Consider the following 26,605-nt stretch of genomic DNA (forward strand, 5'->3'; position numbering starts at 1 on the left):
AGAGTCTCTCATCTCTCAGGGGATAATATCATTATAGCCTCTTTTTATTTTTAATCTAGTTTAATTTTTACCCAATTACATGTAAAAATAGTTTATATTATTTAAAAATGTTGAGTCTCAAATTCTCTCTCTTCCCTCTCTTCCCTCTCCAACCCCCATGAAAGGGTAACTAATCTGATATAGATTCTACATGTGCAATCATGTAAAACATTTTTCCATATTAATCTTTTTCTGGAAAGAAGCATGAACCAAAACAAAATTAAGAAAGAATGTCAAAAATGTTTGATTTGGTTTGGATTCAGACTCCATCAGTTCTTTCTGAAAGCAGATGGCATTTTTTAACACAAGTCCTTTGGGATTGTTTTGGATCATTACATTACTGGAAAGAGCTAAGTTACTCCCAGTTGTGAATGTCACTGTGCTATGTGCTGCTGTGTACAAAGTTTTCCTGGTTCTGCTTACTTTGCTTTGCTTCAATTTGTGTAAGTCTTTTCAAGTTTTCTGAGCTTCTCCAGCTAATCATTTCTTAGAACACAATATTGTGACATTATAATCATATGCTATATAATCTACTCAGTCATTTGCCAATTGATGAGTATTCTGTCACTTTTGAATTCTTGGCCCCCACAAAAGACCTGCATTAGATATTTTTTGTACATATAGGTCCTTCTCCTTTTTGATTTTTATATCTTTGGAATACAATCCTGGTAATGGTATTGCTGTGTGAAAGGGTATGTACTGTTTTGTAGTCCTTTGGGCATAGATCCAAATTGTTCTCTAGAATGGCTGAATAAGTACACAACTCCCCCAATAGTGCATTACTGTCTCAAATTTCCACATCCCCTCTAAGTTTTGTCATTTTCCTTTTCTGTCATAAATTCAATCTGATAGATATGGAGTGGTACCTCAGAATTGTTTCAGTTTCCATTTCTCTGATTAATGATTTAAAAGCATTTCTGCATGACTATAGATGCTTTTAGTTACTTGGTCTGAGAACTGCTTGGATATATCATTTGACCATATATAAACCATGGAATGGCTTTTATTCTTACACATTCAATTCATTTCTCTAAATTTTTGAGAAATAAAGCTTTATTAGAGAGACTTGTAAATTTTTTTCACCATTAAGATTACTGTGTATTTTTCTTTTATCCTATTCCCCTTTTCCAGTGTATCCTTTTCTTTCTTTTTTTATTCTGTCCATCCTCAAAAGTATTTAGATTCTGACCACCACAACCCTCAATTTGCACTCTTTTCTATCAGCGACTCTCCCTTCTCTCTTCCCCTCCTACTATCTTCTAGAGTAAGACAGATTTCTATACCCAAATTATTATATGTGTTCTTCTCACATAGAGGCAATTTCAATGAGTGTAAGTTCTAAGTGCTCCCCTCCCCACCTTATCTATCTTCCTCTCCACTGTAAAATCTCTTTCATGCCTCTTTTATGTGAGATAATTTATCTCATTGTTTTACCCTTCCTCCTTTTCTCAATGCATTCCTTTCTCATTCCTCAATTTTATTTTTTATATCATCCCATCATATTACACTCATATCTTTGTCCTCTGTCTATGCAGACTACTTACAACTGCCCTGATAATATGAAGTTCTTAAGAGTTACAAGAGTCATCCCCCAATTGGTATGCATACAGTTTAACCTTATTGAATGTCTTTTGATTTCTCTTTCCTATTTATCCTTTTATGCTTCCCTTAAATATTGTATTTGAGAGTCAAATTTTCCATTCATCTCTTTCATTTTCATCCAGAATGTTTGAAAGTCTTCTATTTTGTTGAATACCTATTTTCCCCCTGAAGGATTATACTGTTTTACTGGGTAAGTGATTAATTCTTAGTTGAAGTCCTTGATCCTTTGCCCTTTGGAATATCATATACTAGGCCCTCTGACCCTTTAATGTAGAAGCTGCTACATCTTATGTTACCCTAATTGTGGCTCCTTGATATTTGAATTGTTTCTCTTTGACTGCTTGCAATATTTCTCAGTGACCTGAAAGTTCTGGAATTTGACTATAATATCCCTGGAAGTTATCCTTTGGGGACTTCTTTCAGGAGGAGATCAGTAGATTTCAATTTCTATTTTATACTTTGTTTCTAGAATATCAGAGAAATTTTCCTTGATAATTTATTGAAATATGATAGTTAAGCTCTTAGTCCAATAATTCTTAGATTATCTCTACTGGATTTATTTTCCAGGTCAGTTATTTTTTCTAATGAGATAGTTCAAAATGTCTTCTATGTTTTCACTCTTTTGACTTTCATGCTATCTCATGGATTCATTAACTTCTCTTTGCCAAACTATAACTTTCAAGGCATGATTTTCTTGAATGGGGTCTTGTAACAACTTTTCCTTTTGATGAAGTCTATTTTTTGAAGAGTTCTTTTCTCAGTGAATTTTTGTATCTCTTTTTTCATATGGCCAATTCTGCTTTTTAAGGAATTATTCTCTTTAGTGAATTTTTGTATGTTTTTTTCTGTTTGTATTTTTAAGAAATTGTTCTCTTCATTGGATGTTTGTGTCTCTTTTATCAATTGACCTATTCTGTTTTCTAAGGTATTATTTTCTTCAGTATTTTGGTTCCTTCTTTACCAAGCTCCTTATTCTTTTTATCATGATTTTCATTTTTCACTCTTCTTTCTTTTTCCCAATTTTTATTCCATCTCTCTAATTTGTTCTTTAAATCCTTTTTAGCTCCTCCATTAATTCCTTTTAGACTTGAGACTAAATCACATTTGGGGGGCAGACTTTGAATATAGCAATATTGCCATTGTCTTCTGAATTCGTGTTTTTATTTTCCCTGGAATCAAATAACTTTCTATATCAAGTTTCATTTTTGTTGGTTGCTCGTTTTCTAGCCTTTTTCTTTAATTTTAACAAAAAATTGTTTAATTTGAGTTCTTTAACTTTTGTGAAGGTAGCACTGTTCTACATTCCAGATACTTTGTGCCACTCATTACCTTCAGTGATAGTTCTAGGGAATCTATAGATTTATAGTTCTTCCAATGTATTAAGATCTAAGGAGAGGTGTTTTTAATACTCTCCCAGTCTGTGCTCTGGTATGTGAGCAGCCACACACACTATTTTCATCCTTAGAACTTTGACCAGGGTCCCCTAATCCCCTATGGCTACAAGTACTGTTGTGTACTTGTGTCCCTTCTCACCCTGAGACTATGTTCCTGAACCACTACCTAGTTCTGCATATGGGCAATGTGACAAGGGTTCTTGTACCCAGAGCAAGCAAAAAGATTTCTGTAATCTCCTTCTGAGCACTTGTCCAACCCCTCCCTTACCCTCTGTGGCTAAGAGCTCAGGAAGGTTTGCTGTTAATTTAGCTCTTCCCAATGCTACAGAATCCTGGCTGCTTGCTTTACACTCCAGTTCCATCTAGATGTAATAGATCTTTCATGCTAGCCTTCTAATTTTAAGGCTGAAAAATTGTTTCACTCCATATTTTTGTGGGTTATACTGCTCCAGAATTCATTTTGGAGCTTTATATTCTAGAAATTTGGAGGGTAATTTGGTAAAGATTAGGTGGGTCTATATATCTTCTCTAACATCTTGACTCTACCTTCCCATAGATTTTTTGGTCTATGGGTCCCTCTCATCCTTCCTGCTGATTATGTCCTCGCCAAATATTTGGGGAATGTTAGGCTATATTTAGATTTCTTTTCTGTCACAGTTTCTAGGAGATTGTAGTCCTTTTCCCTTTAATATTAATGATAATAACAACAATAAGAATAAAACTATTAGGTTAGCTACATTTTATAATGATATGTATATATACACAGATGTGTATATATGTATCCATGCTACATATAGTTATATAATATGTTAATCTATATTATAGAATTATATCATATAGTAATAATGTATTTTATGTATTATTTAATATTTCATTAGATCTGATAGTATTGTCATAGCATTAATATGTTATATAATAGTTATACTAAAGCACTATTATAACTTTAATAATTATTATATGTTACATATAATAAAAATAACAAATAATAAAATGATTATAAATAATTATAAAATAAAAGTATCATTATTCCTATTTTTCCAGAGGAGAAAACACAGAGAGAGAGAGAGAGAGTTGGGAGAGAGAAAGAAAATAACTTGCTCAGTGTCACTCCATTAATAAGTATCTGAAGTAGAATTTAAGCTCAGGTCCTTGACTTCATGTCCTTTGCTCTTACCCACTGCACCACTGAGCTGCTTCTAATCATACCATTTTCATTATTTCAGCTCTAGCAACCAGTTTTTCCATTTAAGTGAAGAACAGATGCAATATAAACTTTCCCCTTGTTATTCATCTACCTTTTGAAGGATGACATTTACACTCTGATAAGTCAAGAAGTTATTAGCTGCTCTTCTTTTGCCATAAGAGAGCACTAGCAAATGTTTGGTAATTGAAACTTCATCTTATTATCATGCCTTGCCTCTTAGCCAGGTTTCAGACTGTTTCTAGCTGCATTCATTATCTCCCAGCATCTTAAAGTTACACGATTTTCTCTGATGAGTATACCTTCTTAATATAAAGTGTTAATTTAGTCACCTCTTTTAACCATCCTGTTTCTTTTGATTAATTTATTATACTCATCCAGAGCCATCTCCCAATTGCAAGTTTTATTCTTCCAAGACTTAGTGATAAATGTGAAATCAGATCTGCCACCCTCTCCTTGGGACCTCTAATTCCCCTCCCTCATCACCTTTAACTTTAGGCATTTGTAGCCGAGGCTATCACTACTGACTCCCTCTTCGATGTTATCTCCTAGAAACTGAATATCTCAGCTTTTATCATTCCTTCATTGACAGTGTTCTCTGTTGTGTCCAGCTTGTCTTTACATTTAAATCTGTAGCTTCTTAAATATACTTTGCATATTATCATCATAACAGATCAATTAAATCCACGACAATCTCTCAAAAATCACAGTGACAGGCTCTACATCTTTGTAAGTTTTCCACTACTCCATGGACAAAGTATCTTAACCTTGTACATGAAACAATTATGTGTTCAGTGAAAAATGCAAACTAAGTAATACCTATGCTCACCTTATGGAGACTACCATGTTTCTGGGCTCTGTGTTTATAGAACTGAGGGTTAGCCAGAGTCAGGCTTTCAGGTTTTTCACATTATTTTATGTCCAATCTAGATTATGTGGCCTTGTCAAAAAAGAGCAACTTTGAGAAAAGTTTCTGTTCTTATCATCTTATGATCAAAAAGACCTCCCAGCACTAAGATATGAGAGGTATTAATGAAAAATCTGTTGCTTCAGAATAAAATATAATTTTCACAAAACATTGTCCTAGTCTAATATTTTAGAAGAGTATTTTATGTGGAGTGATTCCCATATAAAGAGATATTTCTAATGTAATTCATGCCAGTACTCCCTATGACTTAAGAAATCATTGAGATCTTAATTATCAATGTAACATAACATAAACATATTTAACATACATGTCAATGTAACATAGCAGTTTAAAAAACATATTTGGTTTGGTACATATTCAGTGATATATTTTCCTTTAGGCAAAATAAGTTGCAAAATATATGAAGATATATTATAAGTAATAGCATATATTAATATATGCTATATATGCTAATATATAATAATATACTCACTAGAGAAAATCCTGTAACTTTAAGATATTGGGTAAAGATCAATGGAGATGGAAACAGTCTGAAACCTAGCCAAGAGGCAAGGGATAAATAATAAGATGGGGTTTCAATATATATAAAATATATATATATATATATGTGTGTGTGCTAACATATAAAATATATAAATGTACATCTATGGGTGCCCATAAGCATTTACATATATACATGCATACAAAATGTATGAAGAATCCATTATATATCAATATAGGGATTCTCTTCACCAATGTAGGTCCTCCCCTCCCCTTGTTATAACATAAATTCCAGGGAGTTGCCCTAGATGCGCTGAGGTTGAATGATTTTCTCAGAGTTACACAGAATGATGAAATATGGGGAAGATGAGAAAAAATCTCACATTTTAAATAAAATAAAACTTAGGGAAATATTTGACTAAATGATAATATTATTTAGGACTTATTACATGTTAAAATTAGGCTCTAAAATTATTTCCTAGTTTCTATTTTTTTCTTATAGGAGTAATTTTCAGTAGTTGCTTCCCCTCTTTTTATGCTTTTTTCCCCCCTTAGGAACTGGAGCTTGAACAAGATTGTACTTTCCATAGTTACATTCTCTTATCATGTTAAATTTGTCTAGTATATCTGATACCTTTAATATTTTTCATTATTGTAATCATCTACATCATTTTCTTGAATAATTTTTCTAAACTTTTGTGTTAGCCAGAAGTAATACCACAGATTTTTAGTCAATAGGGAATGTATAATATAGTTATTTATAGATATCTTGATAAATTTAATACTGTTCAAGGCTATTATTCTCAATTCAGTGTCTATTTTATATACAGGCTGTTCCCCAAAATGCAGACAATTTAAAGATTCTTTTTAAAAATCATCAAATTGTTTCCCTGTCAGTTACCAAATGCCTCCTTCCCAGCAAAACATGTACTTCCATAAACTTGGTTGTGGTAATATTGCATCCCTTTTGAATTCCAATTATGACACATTTCTCTTCTTAATGAATAAAAAGTATTCCTTATTCATAGGAACACGAGTGTTTAGTGCTGCATTTTGGATTATGCATGGATTTCAGCACTGGTCCCAAATTATAACCAGTTAAAAATCTCAGAAAATATAAAAAGTGATTCATCTTTTTTTGTTAAACCACAAACCTTCAAGAACTTTATCATGAATATTTTTAAAACTACATTTTACTTTCATTTGTAAATTGATATTCCTTTATACAGGCTTATCTTAATTGGTTATGTAATGGTGCTAATGAGACCAAAACCAAAACTTTGATTACTCAGGGACCCAGTCAACCTACTGTTTCATGATCATATATTTTAGCTTTCAGTCCACTTGGTGACCTTGTACCATTGATTGCTAGGGAGGGTAAGATATGCTGAATGCATCATGTAATTATAGAATTGGAAAGGACTTTCAAAATAATTCAGCTCAATTCCATCACTTTATAAATGAGGACACCAAGACCCAAATAATTGAAACACTTTGCTGAAGATCATACAAATCCATATAAAAATGCCTTACCAAAGCTCTGAGTGAAAGAAAAACCTAAACAGTGTCCCATGAGTCCCATATCCTTTTTTTTTCTCATTTATGAAGAACATCACTACCTTCCTTGAGCACATCCAGGTACTTGTCTCTAAGGATGCTTCTGCTTCATGGCAGATAGTTTTAATTCTTTGGGCAAAGATTCATTAGGAGACAGAAGCAACAAGGTTAGAGTTGAGCCAAACCAATACATATGAGCATTGGGTTTTCGGGGAACTGAAAATCTAATTCTTAGATCAAGTATTTGAATGAGAATTTTTTTTAAATATATTTTATTTGATCATTTCCAAGCATTATTCGTTAAAGACATAGATCATTTTCTTTTCCTCCCCCCCACCCCCCATAGCCGACGCGTAAGTCCACTGGGCATTAGATGTTTTCTTGATTTGAACCCATTGCTTTGTTGATAGTATTTACATTAGAGTGTTCATTTAGAGTCTATCCTCTGTCATGTCCCCTCAACCTCTGTGTTCAGGCAGTTGCTTTTTCTCAGTGTTTCCACTCCCATAGTTTATCCTTTCCTTATGAATGGTGTTTTTTTCTCCTGGATCCCTGCAAGTTGTTCAGGGACATTACACCACCACTAATGGAGAAGTCCATTACATTCGATTATACCACAGTGTATTAGTCTCTGTGTACAATGTTCTCCTGGTCCTGCTCCTCTCGCTCTGCATCACTTCCTGGAGGTTGTTCCAGTCTCCATGGAACTTCTCTACTTTATTATTCCTTTTAGCACAATAGTTGAATGAGAATTTTATGAGGCATCTGTGCTTTGAAAAACTGATATGACTGAAAGATTTACTCTAATTAGGTAGGATGTCTTTGGCCAACAACATGAGTGTCAGGGACTCATTCATACAGCACTAAATTCAAGAATATAAATTATAATTCTTCTATATTTTTATAGAATGGTTGAACCATGTATGAAATAGACATTACTATTAAGACACCTTCCTGAACTGATATCCTAAAGATGTATTTTTCCCTTTCTTTTATTGAAGCATAACTTTTTATTCTACAAATGATGTATCCATGTCATCCATGTAATGCTAGAATGCTTCCATGTGGCATAGAGATGATGCTGGTTTCATAAAAGTTTAATTGCAGAGTACAGCTTTAATTGTACACATTTTCAATTGTGATCTAGCAATACATTCATATAGTTACAATTGTGTACAAGTATACCTATAATATGTTTATATAGAGATATTTATTTTTAGATAAATATTGATTTCATTTATCCTACCCAACTTGAAAGACTCTTAAGTATTAGTTAAATCAAAGGATTATATATGTTCATTGAGAAATAGCCTAGATAAGGCTCATTGTAATCTCAATCCTAGAAGGCTGTCCATCAGATGACAAATTCCTAGACCATTCTAACCCATGAAAATATATAAATATATTAAGATATAGCTCTCAATATGAGATTTGAATTAAATATACTTACTATATATGTAAATATCCATATCTTTCTCTCTCTCTCTCTCTCTCTCTCTCTCTCTCTCTTTCTCTATCTCTGTTTCCCTCTCTCTTTTTTCTCTCCCTTATATGCCTACCACTTAGCAGAATGCCTACAATATTTAAAGGTTTAGTGACTGACTCTAACAAATTTTAATTGTACTTGTAAATAGAAACAAAGTTAGAATTTCGAAGGATCTTTGGAGGAATGATTTGAAATGCAGATCTACCTCTTAAGAAAGTTGCTCAAGGGAATTTGAAATCATCCATTCTTTTTTCACTTAAATTTTATGAAAATGAGTAGAAATATTCAAAACCATTCCACTCTTCTTTGAGCTATCTCAAGGGGTCTAGTCTTTCTAAGTGATATTTAGTTAACATCTCTCAAAGTATTTCAGACTTCATTGGAAAGCCATAAAAATGGTAGCAGATTATTAACTGCAAATGCAAGCATGTATTCTTGTGAATGTTCTCTCTGCTATTGCCCTAATGAATGTTAACTAAAATAATTTGGAATGAAGTAATGATATGATGAATGGAAAAGGAGAAAAGAAAGCAGATAAAGATCTATATTCAAATCATATGTCTTTTCCACTCTTAGTCCAAGTTAATTTTATAGATGTAGAAACTGAAAATGAGGGAGATCACGAAACCTTACTTAGTCTCGGAATATAAAAGATAAAAGGGTCTTCTGCTGTCATCTAGACATACTTGTCCCCAGGACAATGATCTCCTTAGAAACATCCAGAAATTGTTAGCCTCTAGTATAAAATCTCCCATTAATAGAAATTCCTTCTTTCTATGCAAACTAAATAACAATTTTGAACAGCTGTAATTAGAATTTTTTCCCTTTATATCAGCCCATATATGTTCCTTGGTAGTTTCTACATATTACTTCTAATTGTGCTTTCCCTGGAACCAAGCATGACAAGTCCAATTCATTTTCGACTTGATTAGTCTCCAAATATCTTCTCAGGAGCAAAAAAAACTCAATTCCTATAGCCAGTCAGCTTGTGGCATGGTCTCTAGTCCACTCGCTAGTGAATCACCAAGTATTTATGTGCTTATTTTTGGAAGGCTCAGTACTAAACCTTGGGAATAAAAGAAAGGTAAAAGTTTATACCTGGTCCTCAAGGAGCTTTTTAATGTGAGAGACAACATATAAATTATAAGATATATAGATAGATAGATAGATAGATAGATAGATAGATAGATAGATAGATGGGAAGGAAAGGAGAAAGAAAGAAAGAGAGAGAGAGGAAGGAAGGAAGGAAGGAAGGAAGGAAGGAAGGAAGGAAGGAAGGAAGGAAGGAAGGAAGGAAGGAAGGAAGGAAGGAAGGAAGGAAGGAAGGAAGGAAGGAAGGAAGGAAGGAAGGAAGGAAGGAAGGAAGGAAGGAAAAAAGAAAGAGAGAGAGAGAGAGAGAGAGAGAGAGAGAGAGAGAGAGAGAGAGAGAGAGAGAGAGAGAGAGAGACAGACATTTGAAGGGTGGAGATATTGGCAACTTTGGAGGGTAATGGAATGTGGGCTTTGAGCTGATCTTGAAGGAAGTAAAAAATGCCAAGAAAAGTGAGAGATGACAGTGAGGGGATAGAGCATCATGTGTCTGGGTGACAATCATTGCAAAGGTATGACAACAGGAGATGCAGTTCAAGGAATCACAGCTAGGTTAAGGTAGGTGGATTATTAAAATGAAGTCTTTTTTTTTCCTTTCTTGTTATCCTACAGCTTTTCTGTGCCTCATACCTTACTCCAGAAATGATCTGTCCAGGGTACAAGTTCAGAGAGACTATTGTCTTTTGTGCTTTGGATCTTGTATTTCACTTAATGTATTCCAAGATCACATTAGCTTTTTTGTGATATCTATGTCATACAACTGACTCATTTTGAACTTGTAGCCCCCCCCAATCCTCAAATTTCCAACCTCCCCCCCTCACAGAAGCTATTTTTATCTATCTATTCTTTTGCAGTATTTTTAATCTAAGTATAGAATTTTACATTTATTCCCATCAAAGTTAAACTTATTAGATTTGGCCCATTGTTCCTGGTGTGACATTTTTGGATCCCAACTTTTTCATCCAACATATTCTCTTTTCCTCCTAGATTTGTATCAGTGGCAGATTTTTATAAACATGCTATCATTCAAGTTATGAGTAAAATGCCAAACTGCCTATGGCCAAGTACAAATGCCTGGTATACTGCATTCTAGACCTCAGCTGAAGTTCTACCTTCTTCAAAAACTCTTTCTAATTCTTCCTTATCTTAGTGCCTTTCTCTTGAGACTCCCTTGGTGTGTGTGTGTGTGTGTGTGTGTGTGTATGTGTAAATTAAATAGTTGTCTGCATATTTCTCACTCATTAGGCTATGAGCTTCTTGAGAGCAAGTGCTGGGTTTTTTTTTATCTTGCTTACCATATTCTGGGCTTAGCATAGTATCTGGCACACAGTAGGTATTTTATAAATGCTTATTGACTTATTGACCTCAAATTGACATCAATTATTGACCTTTATTTATTTAACTAGTCTAATTCATCCAGTTGCCTCTTCATCTGGCACATGTCACTCCTACTTATTCTCAAAGAAATTGTCAGAGACTTTGTTAAATTGCTTTGCTACAGTCAAGGGTGCCAAAAACAATCGCCTTATTTATCAGTTAAGCTATTCTATCAGAAAGGAAATAAAAATAGACAAGCATCCCCTGCATTTAATGAAGTTATGCTGGCTTTTACTGGGATCAATCCTCATTTACCTTTTCTTATAAACAATTCCTCTGATAATCATGTTCTGAATTTTTTGGTGAGAAATCAGAGTCAAGATGACTGTTCTATAACTGGAAGACTCCATACTCTGCTGATTATATTTCATCTTTTATTTTTTTATCCTCTTTGAAAAACTTCTTTCAAAAAGCATTTTCCTTTTATATTTGAAGACTTCTATGACTGGTAAGAACCGACTCTCTTTAGCAAGTAAAGGAGGCAACTTGACCTTTGTGCACACATACCTCTGCTGGAAACTTGCCCAAGGTCACATATGGTACATTTCAGAGGCAAGATTCCTTAGGCTTCAAGTTCATTTCTCTTTTTTCTGCTTCATACTGCCTTTCGTGGTACCTCACCATGCTGGTTCAACCCCAAAGCATCTGGAAACTTTCACCCCAGAGCTAAAATAATGAAGTAAAAGGGAAGGAGTTCTTTTTTTTTTCTCGCTGCTTTCAAAATTAATTATGTACAGGCTTCAGCAAGCTCTTAAAGTTAGCATATTAACCTTTAAAGCTTTTCATATTCATATGAGACTGTACTAGTAATATTATTGAATTGTAATTTAACTTTGAAAAAACACAGACCCAGTAACACAAAGGCCTTTAAGAATCAGAGAGGGAATATTGAGGGGAAGAGAATTGTTTAAAATATTTAAGAAATACTTTTATTTTCATTCCTCATTTGTTTTCTTGGACAGATGTGTGACCCCAGAGCATGCTTTTTAAACTTATAACCCTGAAGGTTTTGATTCAGATATAATAAGCAGATTGAATGTATTTCTAAAAAAACAAGCATAAAATAGAAGCTTTATTTTAGATAAAGCATTTCCCCCCAGGAAAGAATATGTTGTAATTCTCTGAATTTTAAGTAATTCACCACCACCACCATCATCTTTGTGGCATCAATTCATTGTCAACAAAACATTTTTGCCTAATTTTAGCTTCCATTTAACATTCAGATTCCAATGGCAGCCCTGCCATTAACTTCCCGTATGATCTTGGGCAAATCATCTCTCTTCTTTGGTGTTAGATTTCCTCTTCCTTAAAATTAGTAAGTTAAAATACTGTTGTGATATTGTGTAAAGAAAATGAGACACCATGTTTCTTGCCATCCTGAGGGCTATTCCTTGAAAATGCCTTTAATGACAGGGTAGTCAAAATGTTTTTTGTTTGTTTCTTTCTTTATTTTCTCTTTCAGTTGATGAAGATTGTGAATGAAATGTGTCCAAACATCACAAGGATTTACAATATTGGCAAAAGTCACCAAGGACTAAAGTTATATGCTGTGGAAATCTCTGACAACCCAGGAGAACACGAAGTTGGTTAGAATTATATGGTTTTATTAAATATATATAGCTTTTATACATACAACTTCAGATGACAGAAGTGACTTTAAACAGTCACTTGACACTTGCAAAAAATAATTTTTGACCATGAATAGGTTCACAGAATGAATTTATCCATGTCATGAATCTTTTTCACAGCAAGGAGTGCTCCAATGTCAATTTGGCAAGTTGAGATGCAAATTCAAAAGGTCACATGATATTTCTATACATATTCTCAAAATAATTTTAAGGTCACATTTATATCAGATGGAATTCTTTTTAACTTTCAAGGATGAACTATTCCATTTTTTTTCTGTTGTTAGGATGAAGCATAATGGCAAGAATGAAAATGACGATATAAAATAGGATTTTTATAATATACTTTGCAGCTTATAAAATCCTGATAGACAAATAGAAAAACGATTATTGTCATTCTTTTGTTATGAAGAAATTGAAACAGAGAGAGATTAATTGATTTGAAGATGATTGTATAGGAACATAGATCTAGATATGGAAGAATCCAAGATCCAATTTTCTCATTTTATGGATTGAAACAGTGAAATCCAGGGAATTTGTGACTTGCACAAGATCATATAGTTAAATAAATGGCAAACAAGAAATTTAACCTGAGGTCTTATTCAAATCCGTCTTCTATTTTGACAGAATAAATCTGTGCTCTGTGTAAGATTTTCTTTTTTCCTTGAAAAGTGGCTTCAAAATAATTAATTATTATAAGGACAAGATTTATGTGGTTCCCTTACTTTCAATGAACACAAGGTTGTAAATTCCATCTTTATTTTAATTAATCTTTAACTTCCTTTACAATCCTGTTAATTTTATTTTATGTATTTAAATATATTATCCTTAAAAGGGGCCCATAGACTTCACAAGATTACCAAACAGGTCCATAATACAAAAAAATGATAAGAACACATGATCTTACTAGAATTCCATTCCTTAACCATGTTGCTTAAGCATCCAAATTGAACTCATGTCCAGGTTAAAATTTTTCACATCTAAAATATACTTTATGAATATATTCATATTTTATGAATATATTCATAACCTAATAGAAATATGTATTTCTAGATAAAGTCTTGTTCTTCTTTGCCATTAGGACATGGCCATGACCCTTGCTTCTTAAAGACTGTGCCAGGAGAGGATAAGTCCTGGAAGAGCCTTTCTGAGCTAGAAAGGCTTAGGGATAGGGATTATTAATCACCCTGGAGACCCAACCCAATCAAGTTCATGGAGGCTCATTACCATTGGGTTAGCTTCTAGGTGACCAATTTTTGGGCAACTCACTGAAAACTGCACTTAAGGGCACAGATATTTTACATTCTATATTGGTTTGGAGCCTTAAAGTGGAAATACATGGGAGAAGTATTAGTATAAATTCATGCACTCACTCTTCTCCAAGGGAACCTCTGATTTCTTCTAGGAATGGTGCATGGATTTGGCATCAGAGGCTGGCTACTTTGATTTTTTCAGAGAAAGGGTATTGGACCAGAAGTATGTCTGTCCTTCCTAAATATTGTTAAGCCTATGAGAAACACTATTTAGGTTCAAGCTGTACTCTGGACTATTATCCCTTTATGGGAAGAAGAAGTACCCCAAGCATTATATTCAGGGCTTAGCTTCCTCCCCACCAAATGCTGGTTTTACAAATGGCACCCAAAATGAATAGCATTTAAACATTAGGAATCTGTATCCCAGAGAGTATCAGTAACTTTCCTAGAATCAACTCTTTTAGTTCCTAGTCAAGATGCCTTGGTTCAATGGAAAGAACATAGCATCTGGGTTTAGAAGACCTTGATTTGAGACCTTAGTTTTGTAATAGCTGCATGACATGGGACAATTCACTTTATCCTTCTTAGCCTTATCTTTTTTTTTTATATACAAACTGTGAATCACAATATTCAGGTGACATTTTTTCCCAGAGCTGTTGTGAGGATCATTTATAGGAAAAAAGTACGTTAAAACCATATATGAATGTCAGCCATAATATTGGAGGTGCTAAAAGATTATTGTATAATATATATATAATGTATTTCAAGTGCTATGTAAGTGTCAGTTTTGTTATTTTTTATCTTCCTCATTATTATTATTTCTTCTTTTCCTCACAATTTCATTAAATATGTGTGAGAGGAAATTATACACAAGGTGATATTTTTTAGAGATTTGTCATTCTAACATCAATATAAACTTTATTTCTTGTAGCCCATATTTCTATTTTTATTTATGTTTTCTTTTCCTTTGAGTAAAGGTGAACCAGAATTCCGCTATATAGCAGGGGCACATGGGAATGAGGTGCTTGGACGAGAGCTCATGCTTTTGTTGATGCAGTTTCTGTGCCAAGAATACAGGGCTGGGAACACACGGATCGTCCGACTCATTGAAGACACCCGGATTCATCTTCTTCCTTCTGCCAATCCAGACGGTTATGAGAAGGCTTATGAAGTGGTAATGTCATTTCCGTCCTGTCATAGTTCAACTTCATCTTTTCTGAAAGAATTAGTGTATAGTTAAATGATATGCCACATTATTCAAAACTTCCCCTTTTAAATGTATCCCCCTCCTCTCAGATAAATTCATACTTGGAAAGTCATAAGAGCTTATGAGAGGGACAGCCCAGAAGTGAAAAATTCCAATGACCCAGGGAGACAGATGGATAGAAAGTCAACTCAGGAAAGTGAATATATAGCTGTCAAAATGCCAGCTTTGATTTGTAGACTTTCCTTTTGATGTGTATTAATGAAAACAGATTTTCTATTGTAGATTTTCTGATAATTAATGTTCCATATTTGTTAAAGCTGGGGAGAGAAATTATATGAATGTGGCAGTTAGCATTTTGGCAAAGTATCACTAGTGTATATATGCCTGACTTTGTATTAATCTACTTTAAATATCACCCTTCAATTAAATCTTCCTAAAATGTGCTTTCACTACGTCACTACTGTGTTCAAAACAAAACAAAACAAATGACTTCCCATTGCTTATAGAACTAAATCTAAGCCTCTTATTTTGGCATTCATGGACCTTCATAATCCAACTACCTTTCAATCTTTATGTTCTACTACTCTGCTAATTAGCTCTCTTAAGCCATTCTTCTGTTCTGACTCTATTTATTTGAAAAATATAAACAATTTACCAAACCAAAAAAAAAAATCTTTGCTTTTGCTTTTCTCTCTTTGTTCATATCATAGCTCCATCCCCAAACCCCCATGGACTATCATCCCAGAATTTTCTTCCTCTTTCAAAACTCTCTTTTCATTCCAAAGGAATCGCCTTACTACTTTGTGTACAAAGCATGAACATCTCTGACTTTGTGAATTTGCTCATATTGTTGGGGTTAGGGTTAAAGCTTCCCTTTCCTTTGATACCATAGATAAAGTTAGTGAGGTACCCTGTTCCCACTAAAATTAGGATGTCGTGATAGTTTCTCTAGCTTCTACTTCTTAGCTACTTTCCTGATTATTTTTCAGTGAGAATAGAATAGCCTTCCTTCTCAAGGATTTCCAATAAAATTCTCCAAAGCCACATCTCATGGGGAAACCAAGAGATCTCACTATATGAACAGTATGATGTCTCTGACAGTTCCTTCTAACCTGGAGAGTCTCCAAGTATGGCCAGTGATGTATGACATTAATGGTGTTAAATAGACACAAGGCTCCCAAGGCAGACAGAAAGATCACTTTGGGCTCAATATTGACTTAGAAAACAAATTAACATTATCTGTGCTCTTTCGTATTTTTATTTATTTTGTTTAATGTTCCCCAATTATATATTGATATGGATCAGGCAGTCATGGGGAGTAATGCAGACCACCAACTGTTTGACACCTCAGCCCAACAATGAGTTATATAAAGTGCTTTGTAGACTTTAGAGTACTCTATAAATACTAGTTATTATTATTATTAAAATTAAAAAAGGCTTATCATTAGACTAGCCACAGTATGATGGATATATTGGCCATAGTAACTCTAGAAGCCTATGTATAGGCATCTGAGTAGCTTAGTGGAGAGATCTCTGAGCTTGAAGCCAGGAAGACCTGAGTTAAAATCCTGCCTCCGACACTTACTAACTGCATGACCCCACATACGTCACTTAGCCTATTTCAACCTCAGTTTCCTCATATGCAAAATGGGAATAATGAAAGTGCCCACCTCCAAGAGTAGTACTAAAGGTCAAATTTTTTGAAAACCATAAAACACTATAAATGCTAGTAATTCTTGTTATCCATAGCAATCACATCTTCAACTATTAAGTCAAAAGAAGATGTAGTTCTGCATCAGAGGAGAGATTTTGGATGCTTAAAATATTTAAATAAACAATGGAAATGCACCTGAAAGTGTTTCAGAAATATAATCCCTTCTCTATTTAAGATCTTTTAAAAAGTCACACATCTTTCTTAAAGTCTTTCAATTGTATGAATCCCAGTTCCGTGTATTCTATATAATTGTTAACATGTATCTTCCTCAGTATAAGCAACTACCAACCATATGGATCATGCAGCCCTACAGAATAATTTGATTACAATTACCTATCATACATCCACCAAATTTTGCTTTGTTTTGATGAATATTTCCCCTCCCCCAATATAAAGTAAAGGACACCATCATAGGGGAAAGTTGAAATACACCAAAAATACAAGCTTGTATGATGAGTGTGATCTTTCCACGATGGAAACCTTGTCTTATAAAATATGAGTTCATATTCTGAAATTGTCTCCCAGGGCTCTGAATTGGGAGGATGGTCTCTGGGACGTTGGACCCATGATGGTATTGATATCAACAACAATTTTCCAGATTTAAATACTCTGCTTTGGGAAGCTGAGGATCGTCGAAATTTTGCAAGAAAGGTCCCCAATCACTACATTCCAATACCTGAATGGTTTCTATCTGAAAATGCCACGGTAAGTCAAAATGCCTCATAAACTACAGTGATGGATAGCTTAAGACAGTATGGATTTGTAGGTAGAGGAAGCCAAAGTGAAATGACAAATCATTTAACATGATAAGGAATACACCTTTTTCCAGGTTCTCCTTAAACAATAAATGATACTCTAGATGAGATACGCGTTTATAAATAACTTTTTGGGATAGTGTCACATGATAAGAGTGTTTGATTATATTGCCTTACCACTGCATCATGTATCATAATTAGAAATGAAAGTCCTCAGGTTTGAAATAATATTTTTACTACTTTTATTGTCACTAATACTTCCAGAGCCAAAACTTTTTGAGTCCACCTCCTTGACAGATAGAAAGACCTTGTTTTCACTTTAATTAGTCCCATAGATTTGTGGCATGTAGTCCATTGTAAGAAAGCAAATATGGAATTAGATCATTAGTTTTTTTTCCCCTCTGGGCCTTATTTAGCACAGAATACTTAATAAGAGAAGTCATTCTCACCTAATATGTGAAATTCTGCACCATATGCTGTTTCCATTGCCTGAATTCTTATTTCTCTCCCACTACTGCCTATGTGAATCTTCCCCATCCTAAAAGTCCAGGTCAAGTCCTTCCTCAAACTCCTTACCCCATGGCTTTCCCTAATCTTTCTCTTCTTTGAACTCCTCTAGCCCTGGTCTGAACCACTCATTTGGAAATGATGATTTCTACCCATTTTTATTTGTTGATGCATATGCCTCCTCTCTCATCTCCCATTACTTGGGTTATAAACTGCTTGAAGGTGGCAGACCATATTTTAGGCTTCTTTGTCTGATAAAATATAATACCTAGCACAGGGACTTACATCTTATGGGCACTCTAGAAATAGGTCTTGATTGACTGGTTGAGCTGTATAATCAGGAAAATCCATTAATGTCTTCTTCCTTAGGAGCCTTTTTGAATTTTTGTCAGCATACAAATTTATTTCTAAAACCCATTTTTCTGATAATGCTAACTGTCTTAATGACATTTATATCAGTTACCATGGGGCAGAGCAAATACATTTTTTCCATTTAGCTTTTACTTTGATAATTCTTTGCTTCTTGATAAGGTGTTATATTGTTAATAGTGAAAGGAACCCTATCTGAATGGCATTAATATCATTTATGGAGTTAATCCTCCAGTTCTGAGAGTTCATCATAATAGGGAACATGAATAACACCTACATTCCATCCATGTTACCTACTAGCTTATTATGTAAAAAAGAGGGGTGAGTGGATCTTTTGCTTTTATTTTTGAAAGAATGGTGATGAAATCTATAGCTGATACCTTGACTCTGGTATGTCTTCATCTGTATAGTAGTGAATTGCTGAGTGTTATCTTAAGAGATTTTTTTTATCAGTATTTCTACATCTTGATTCAGATTATAAAAGAGAGTTTACATATATCACCTGTATTTTAGGGGTGGTTAATTTGTAATTGAGGGGTTCAGTCTTTCAGTATAGGGAGAGAGAGAAAGAGTGGAGACCTCCCTTCTCAAAGCGAGGTTCAAGGGAGACAGCTGATGTTTAGGATTGTCTCAGAGAGAGGAGGGGGGGTAAAAATTTTCCCCCTTCTGCCTTCCCTCCTTAGCTAAGGCTGTTCTCCCAGATTTTCTCTTGTCCTTCTTATACCCCCTCCACTACTCGAGATCAAAGGGTCTCTCCTTGATCTGTTCACTTACACTTGTTCACAACTTAGGGAAAAGATAACTATTTTAATGTCCACTCAATCAGGATAATACAAAGGAATAGCTAGCAGGAAAAGAATGGGAGACGAAAGTGGGGGGGGGAAGGGGTCCCTGTCTCTATCTAAACCCTTTCCCCTCCCTCCTCAAGTTTTGGGGGAACTCAGGCCTTGGCAGCCTGAGGCCCCTGAGAGAAAATCAGGTTAACTCACCCTGGGTTTGACCTCTTGGCCACAGTTCAGACTCAGGGCAACAAGAGCTAAAGTAAAGTCAGACAGAGATTTTAAATGTCTGTCTCAGGTTTCCTCTTCAATAGTCTTTTCAATTGGGAAATGTTGGGGGGGAAAGATTTCTAGTCACAGACAGGAAAAAGTGAGTAACGCTCAGGAGAAAGTCTTTCTCAACCTTCTCTCTTTGGCTTCTCCCAACTGAGAGACAACTCCTCTATCAGCCAGAGTCTTCTCCTCCTCCTGATTCCAAACTCCTGGGGCCCCTTCCCTGTCGAGGTGATCAATTCCACACACTCTCCAACCTGGCATTTTTCTTTAGTGCCAGCCTCTGTCACACACCTCACAATTGCATGGCAGTTTATTACAAGAAATAAAAAGTTCTCAGATTTAAATGTGTCATTTTTATTACCATTCTTACTATTGTCATAATGACATATGAAAAGTTCACAGCTTTCTATATAGATCTTCAAACATGAAGCATTTCCATATCCCAACAATGGAAAGCAAGAGAATAAATGTGGAGGCAAATGAAGGATAATTACAGGAATTCGGGGTGACATTAGAAGAATCATAAAAAATGGAATTAACTAATGACAGGCTAGGTTTTGTCTTCCTCTGATTATTGCAGAAAAGCGATGTCTCAGTTTTCTTCTGAGTATACTGATGCTCCATTTGCCCCAAAAAGTGAATGCCTCTTGAGCTTTTATGAGTTTTTCTCCTCTCCAGGATGCTTTCAAACTTAAACATACATAAAGGATCCCTTTAGGTGACATTTGACTTAGGAGACCTCATATTAATATTCTCTTCTTTTGTATTATATTTTGATTTATTTCATTATATATATATATATATATTTTCCAACTACGTTTTAATCTGTTTTGCACTGAACTGTTGGCAAGAATCCTGAATTTGACACTTTTGTTTTAAGTATATTTTAATGTATTTTTTTTACTAAAAGAAAGGACCTTTCCCCCACCAAGATTGATCCTGCATTTTTCTGAAAAAGAATCCACATTAAAAAAGTTAACTAATGTGTTCAGTAATAAGTAATTGAAACAGTATTTGATGCCTTTGATGAGTAGGGACTAATACCTACCTCCTTTTGAAATACCACACAGATAGCATATGCTATCCACCAAGTAAAGAACGGGAAGGATTCAGAGTTATTAAGATCAAGAATTGTGATAACAAAGGGAATTAGGGTAGATTTAGAGGTAAAAGGAACCAAATAGGTCATTAAGTCTTAATTCCTTCACCTGATATGGGATTCATTCACAGAGTTTCCTAAATAGCAAATGCTATATACATTCTCTGAGCACAAATGTGTTCAATGTAATTAAGGATAAGCCACTTATTTAAAAGAGAAATGGGGTGATTCCATGGGAATTTTTGACTCAATCTGACATACTTTTATTGAGCCAATGATTTTGCCGAGTGCTAGGCATGAAAAGGCAAAAAAGAAAAAAAAAACCTTACCCCTCAAAGTGGCATGTTCCCAAGGGGGATACAACACATATTTATTCAAGGGAAAGAATGACATAGTTTGTGAAGGAAAAGAACAATTAGCATTGGCAGAGTCAGGAGAGGCTTCACCTACAAGATGGCCCCAAAGCAAAAGAAATTAAAAACTACCCCGAATTAAATCTGAGAGTTAAGTGGATTCTGGACATGAAGGACAACTTAAGAGAAAGCACAGAGATGTCAAATTTAGGAAGCAGAAACAGTCCCATTTGTCTGGAACTTAGAGTTCATGAAGAGGAGTATTGTACAGTAGGAGATTCCAAAGGTAGACTGGATGTAGATTGAGGTGGATATCAAGGCTAAGTGGAATTTCCATTTTTTTCTAGATTCAATAGCAAGTCACTTCTTGAGCAGAGGACTTAGATGGTTGGTCCTGTGCTTTTTGAAGACTAATTTGACAGCTGTGTGAAAGATAGGTTGTAATGGGAAAATTCTGTAAGCAGGGATGGCAACTAGGAAATGATTGCAGTCTTCTGGGTAAAAGGTGCTAAGGAACTGAATTAGAGTAGTGGTTATATGTGTAAAGAGGAGACACACACATGTTTGGAAGGTAGACTAGGAAGGATTCTAAAATTTATCCATTATTGGAGGCAGAGGGAAAGGAGAGTTGAAGAGGACTACAAGGTTGCAGACCTGGATGACTAGGAAAATAGTGTCTTTATAGTATCTTCAAACAAAATGGGAGAGTTTGAAAGACATGTTAAATATATGTTGATGGAAGATCCAGGTGAAGATGACCCCTAAGCCTGTGGTGATAGAAGACTGACATTCAGGATAAAAGTTCAAGGCTGTTGGGAGCCTTCTGCAGAGAACTAATGTTTGAAACAATGGAGCCAATAAAATCATAACCAAAAGGAGATAAACAGGAGGACCAGGAGAGGGGATTTCCTATAGTAAATGACAAGGAGATGAAAAACGAGCCAACAGAGGAACCTGAGAAGGAGCTGCCACATTGGTAGTAGGAGAACTAGAACAAAGCAGTAGTAATAAAGCTGAGGGAGTGTCCAATGAAGAATAATGTATCATAATATTATATCAGCAGTGCCAAAAGCTTCTGGGAGGCTAAATAAAATGAGAGCTGAGTAAAGGACCATCAGAGTTAACATTAATCAGTAAACTTGAAGAAAACATTTTCAGTGAACTGCCAGAATCAGAAACTAGATTTACAATGTCCTGGAAGGTGGGAGAATGAAGGTGTGAAAAGCATTTTCTAAAAGTTTAACTTTGAACATAAGGAGCAATATAGAAAAGGGGATGGCACAGTTAAATGAAAAAAAATAAAATTGGATGGACAGATATCAGGGAAGAAAATAATAGATGAGGCAGAAGGAAATAGAGAAAGAAAGAGAGGAAAGGGAAGGGAGAGAGAGAGAGAGAGGAAAAGAGAGGTAGGAAGGGTTAATAAATTATCTAGAAGGCAAGTTTCTTCTAAAAGAAATGGAAATGGAATCAAAGGCAAAAGTAGAAGTATTAGCCTTTTTCCAGAAAAGTACTATCTCTTCTTCAGAAACTATAGCAAAGAAGGAGATAATATAGAAGGATTTGGAGTGTGGACAGCTTTGGTTTTCTCATTAAATTAAGATGTCAGTAGCAACAGAAAGCTTGGGGATCTGGGGTAGGAAAGAGGAAGGGAGCAAGAATATATTAAGAACCTAAGTGTCAGACATAGTGCTAAGCACTCTATTATCTCATTTGATCCTCTCAGCAAGACTGGAAAGTAGTAGCTATTACTATCTCCATATTATAGTTGAAAAAACTGGACAGTTTCCAGAAATAAAACAATTTGCCCAAGTTGCAATTCTGCTAAGGCTACATTTGAACTCATGTCTTCCAGACTCAAGGCCAAGATCTCTATCCATGGTACCATCCAGTTGCCCAGTTATTAAATGTTTGAGTGATTGAAGAAATGAGACACTCTGGAACAACAACAACAACAAAAATGAGACTATGTTAAAGGAGAGGGAATGGGAGGACTATATAAATTCATGAATCCTTTTGCAAAAAGGTCTCCAAATGATCTTTGTTTAATAGTATGGTCTTTATGTTACATTTTGAATTGCACAAATTAAACTAATCAAAAGAGGAGAATAAATGCTTGCTGCTTCTGTGTCCATCATTTATCTAAAGGCCTAGTATATAGCCTAGTGGGTAGGGCTCTGGATTTAGCTTCAGGAAGATTCATGTCTCCATTCATATACATACTAGTTGGGTAACCCTGGCACCTAGGTGGGACAGTGGATAGTCACTTATTGCAAATCACTTAACTTTGTTTGCTTTAGGTTCCTTATCTGTAAAACAAGCTGGAGAAGGAAATGGCAAGTCATTATAGTATTTTTGCCAAGAAAACCCCAAATGGGGTGGTAAAGAGTTGGACACAACTGAAAAATGACTAACAACCCTGGACAAGTCACTTTATTTCATTCTCCCTCAATTTTCTCAACTCTAAAATGAGAACAATTGACTCAGTTGCTTCTCAGGTCCCATCCAACTCTAAATCTATGATTTTGTGATTTGTGTGATCCTGGATTCATAGTACATGTAGTAGTAATAACAATCTGCTTTTCTTTCTTTTTCTTTAAATTTAGGTGGCAGTTGAGACAAGAGCAATAATAGCCTGGATGGAAAAAATTCCATTTGTGCTGGGAGGAAATTTACAAGGAGGAGAATTGGTGGTGGCATATCCCTATGATATGGTCCGATCATTATGGAAGACTCAGGAGCAGACACCTACCCCTGATGATCACGTATTCCGATGGTTAGCCTATTCCTATGCATCAACCCACCGACTCATGACAGATGCCCGGAGAAGAGTCTGCCACACTGAAGATTTTCAGAAAGAGGATGGGACTGTGAATGGAGCTTCTTGGCATACTGTTGCTGGAAGTAAGGGCATGGTAGAAGCTTCCCCTAATCATTATATGCTGATTTATACTCACCAACAATAGCTAGGTCTTCTCTTATCAATTTCCTACTTATTTTGCATATCAAGTCCTTATTAACTATTTTTGTTCAGCCATTTCTTTTTCAAAGATTATTTCCCTTAATGAAAACAGAAAAGAAGTAAGGTTTAACTGGTTCTGGCTTTACTCTGTCATCCATTGTCTTTCTACTATACATCCCAAGAAGTGGTTCTAAATCTTCTTTGTTTATACAATCTCAGATCTTAAAAGTATAGATTTAGAAATTCCTCATTTTCTTGATACAGCTTTTTTCTTAAGGCTATTTTTAAAATGTGTCATAATTACTTCCCTTTACTATCCTTAATGCACTAGGGTCTTTAGCATTGTTTCCTATTACCATGCTTTTGTTGCTGTCTTTTATTATTTGTGCTTGTTTCCATCTTCTCTACTTTAGATTAATAAACAAGGCTGGACCTAGAATTTCAATTCTCTCTAACAATGAACCTTCTCTGTATATGAAAGCCTTATAGAACTTAATTAACTTATCTGGTGTCCCCTGGGTTTCCACATCATCTGCTTCTCTCTTGTGAAAAATCTTAGTTGGTTTAGATTTTTAAAAGTCAGAATTGTTTCTGGGTTATACCAAAATTACCTAAAATATAATTAAAAAAAAGAGGCTGATAAAGCCAAATAAGCCTATGCAATGGGTATTAGTTTTGTAAAGAGCTTCAACTGTCATTAAATATTTGAAAAATGTCCAAATTCCTTTTAGCTCTCAGACTTTGAATTAGCACCATTCATCAATCAAGCAACAAGCATTTGTTAAGTGCCTACTATCAGCCTATCATTGTGCTAGACCCTCGTGATACAAAGACAAAAAATGAAATGGTTCCTACCCTCAAGTCACTTCCATTCCTATTCAGGTTGTACAGCATTACTCTTTCCTCTCCTAAATCCCTTCTTAATTTTCTCTCATTTCTAAAATAAAAGTCATACACTTGCCTGAAACAAATAACTTTGCTGGTATTGGCCGCCATAGATTCCATCAGCATCCCTGAGCAAAGAGGCATTAGAAGGTCAAAACAAGGCACGTTACATTTCTCTAAGGGCCTTTGGCTATGCCAGCTTGACTGGTGTGATGTAATTGGTTACCACCAGTTTAAGTGGCTACTTTGACCCAAACTAGGCAGAAAATAAAACTTGAGTTAGAAGACTATCTGGACTCAAGCCACATCTCTGCCACTTATTGACTGCGTGACTCTAACCAAATCAACCTTAATTTTCTTAACTGAAAAGTATTAATAGTAAAATTTGCACTATCTTCCTTGGAGAAAGTGTGGCAAAATGGCTGACAAGTAGTAGGTGCTTAATAAATACTTATCAATCAATTTATTGATAGATTGTAGGCTCTTTTGACAATCAAATGAGCCCATATTAAAGTATTTGAGCTATTGTAGGGTACATTACAAATTTAAATTATTCTCTTTCTATTAATGACCAAGTTTTAGATGAATTTATACAGATAAACATTGCAAAAAGTGCAGAGTATTTGTTTGGTGCCTCTCCTTATTTATTGAGAACCAATATCTGGTCTCAAACACGTACTATCGTGTGACCCTGAGCAAGTCATTTAACCAGGTTTTCCTCAAGCCCTCATCTCTAAAATGAGCTGGAGAAGAACATGGTAAATCATTTCAGTGTCTCTCTCCAAGAAAACCTCAGATAGGGTCATGGAAGTCAGTCATAACTAGATAACCACCCAACAACAACAAAAATGGCCAGGTAACTGGAGAGAGAGCCTTGGAATCAGAGAATCCTGCCTCAGTGCTGTGAGTCCCTAAGCTTGGCACTTCCTACCTTCCTACCCTAAGCTTGGCACTTCCTACCCTCAAGGCACTCCAATTCCTATTCAGGTTGTACAGCATTACTCTTTCCTCTCCTAAACCCCTTCTTAATTTTCTCTCATTTCTAAAATAAAAGTCATACACTTGCCTGAAACAAATACTTTACTGGTGTTGGCCACCCTAGATTCCATCAGCATCCCTAATGCTTGGCACTCTCTCTGAATTTTAGACCCCCTCATCTGAAAAAGGGAGATAGTAATAGCAAGAATTTTTAGAATCTTTTAGGATGTTTGCACAGTCTTTGGAAGCCTAGAGTAATATACTGGTGTCCTTAAAGTCATGGGCTTTGAGATTTTAGAGTTTAAAACTGCACTAAAACTTTGGGGACACTATAGCTACTTCTATATAACCAATTACTATTATTCATGGGGGAGGGAGTGCTCAGAATCCAGAGTACTATTCTCTTTGGTGGACCATTTCTAAGTTTCAACTTTGATATCACCATAGAATTTATGACTGCTCTGAGAGAAAGAAAAAGAACATTTGGCAGAACCATTTCCTGGCCAAATAAAAGAGTTATCCACTTACTATTAAATATAATAATAATAATTCTTTACCTGGGATTCATAGTCTACAAAGGGCTTTTATGGAAACATTAAATAATATCCATACTGAATCAGAAGGTGCTTGTAGAAATTTGAGCTGTAATTATGAAATATTCTCTCATCTGATTTGTTCCTTTTTCATATT

The 26,605-nt window shown here is 35.1% G+C and overlaps 1 protein-coding gene across 2 annotated transcripts in view; it reads left to right on the forward strand.

Moving 5' to 3' along the window:
• CPXM2 (carboxypeptidase X, M14 family member 2) overlaps positions 1-26,605 on the forward strand; it is a 294,314-nt gene that overhangs the window by 201,582 nt on the left and 66,127 nt on the right. For both annotated transcript variants that reach the window (XM_007478849.3, XM_001376113.3), the window contains exons 8-11: positions 12,616-12,739; positions 15,009-15,205; positions 17,478-17,657; positions 23,697-23,994. In XM_007478849.3, coding sequence (XP_007478911.1) covers positions 12,616-12,739; positions 15,009-15,205; positions 17,478-17,657; positions 23,697-23,994 — 799 coding nt within the window. The remainder of the gene's footprint in view (positions 1-12,615; positions 12,740-15,008; positions 15,206-17,477; positions 17,658-23,696; positions 23,995-26,605) is intronic.

Source organism: Monodelphis domestica, chromosome 1 (assembly GCF_027887165.1).
Source record: "Monodelphis domestica isolate mMonDom1 chromosome 1, mMonDom1.pri, whole genome shotgun sequence".
In the NCBI taxonomy this organism is placed as follows: domain Eukaryota; kingdom Metazoa; phylum Chordata; class Mammalia; order Didelphimorphia; family Didelphidae; genus Monodelphis; species Monodelphis domestica.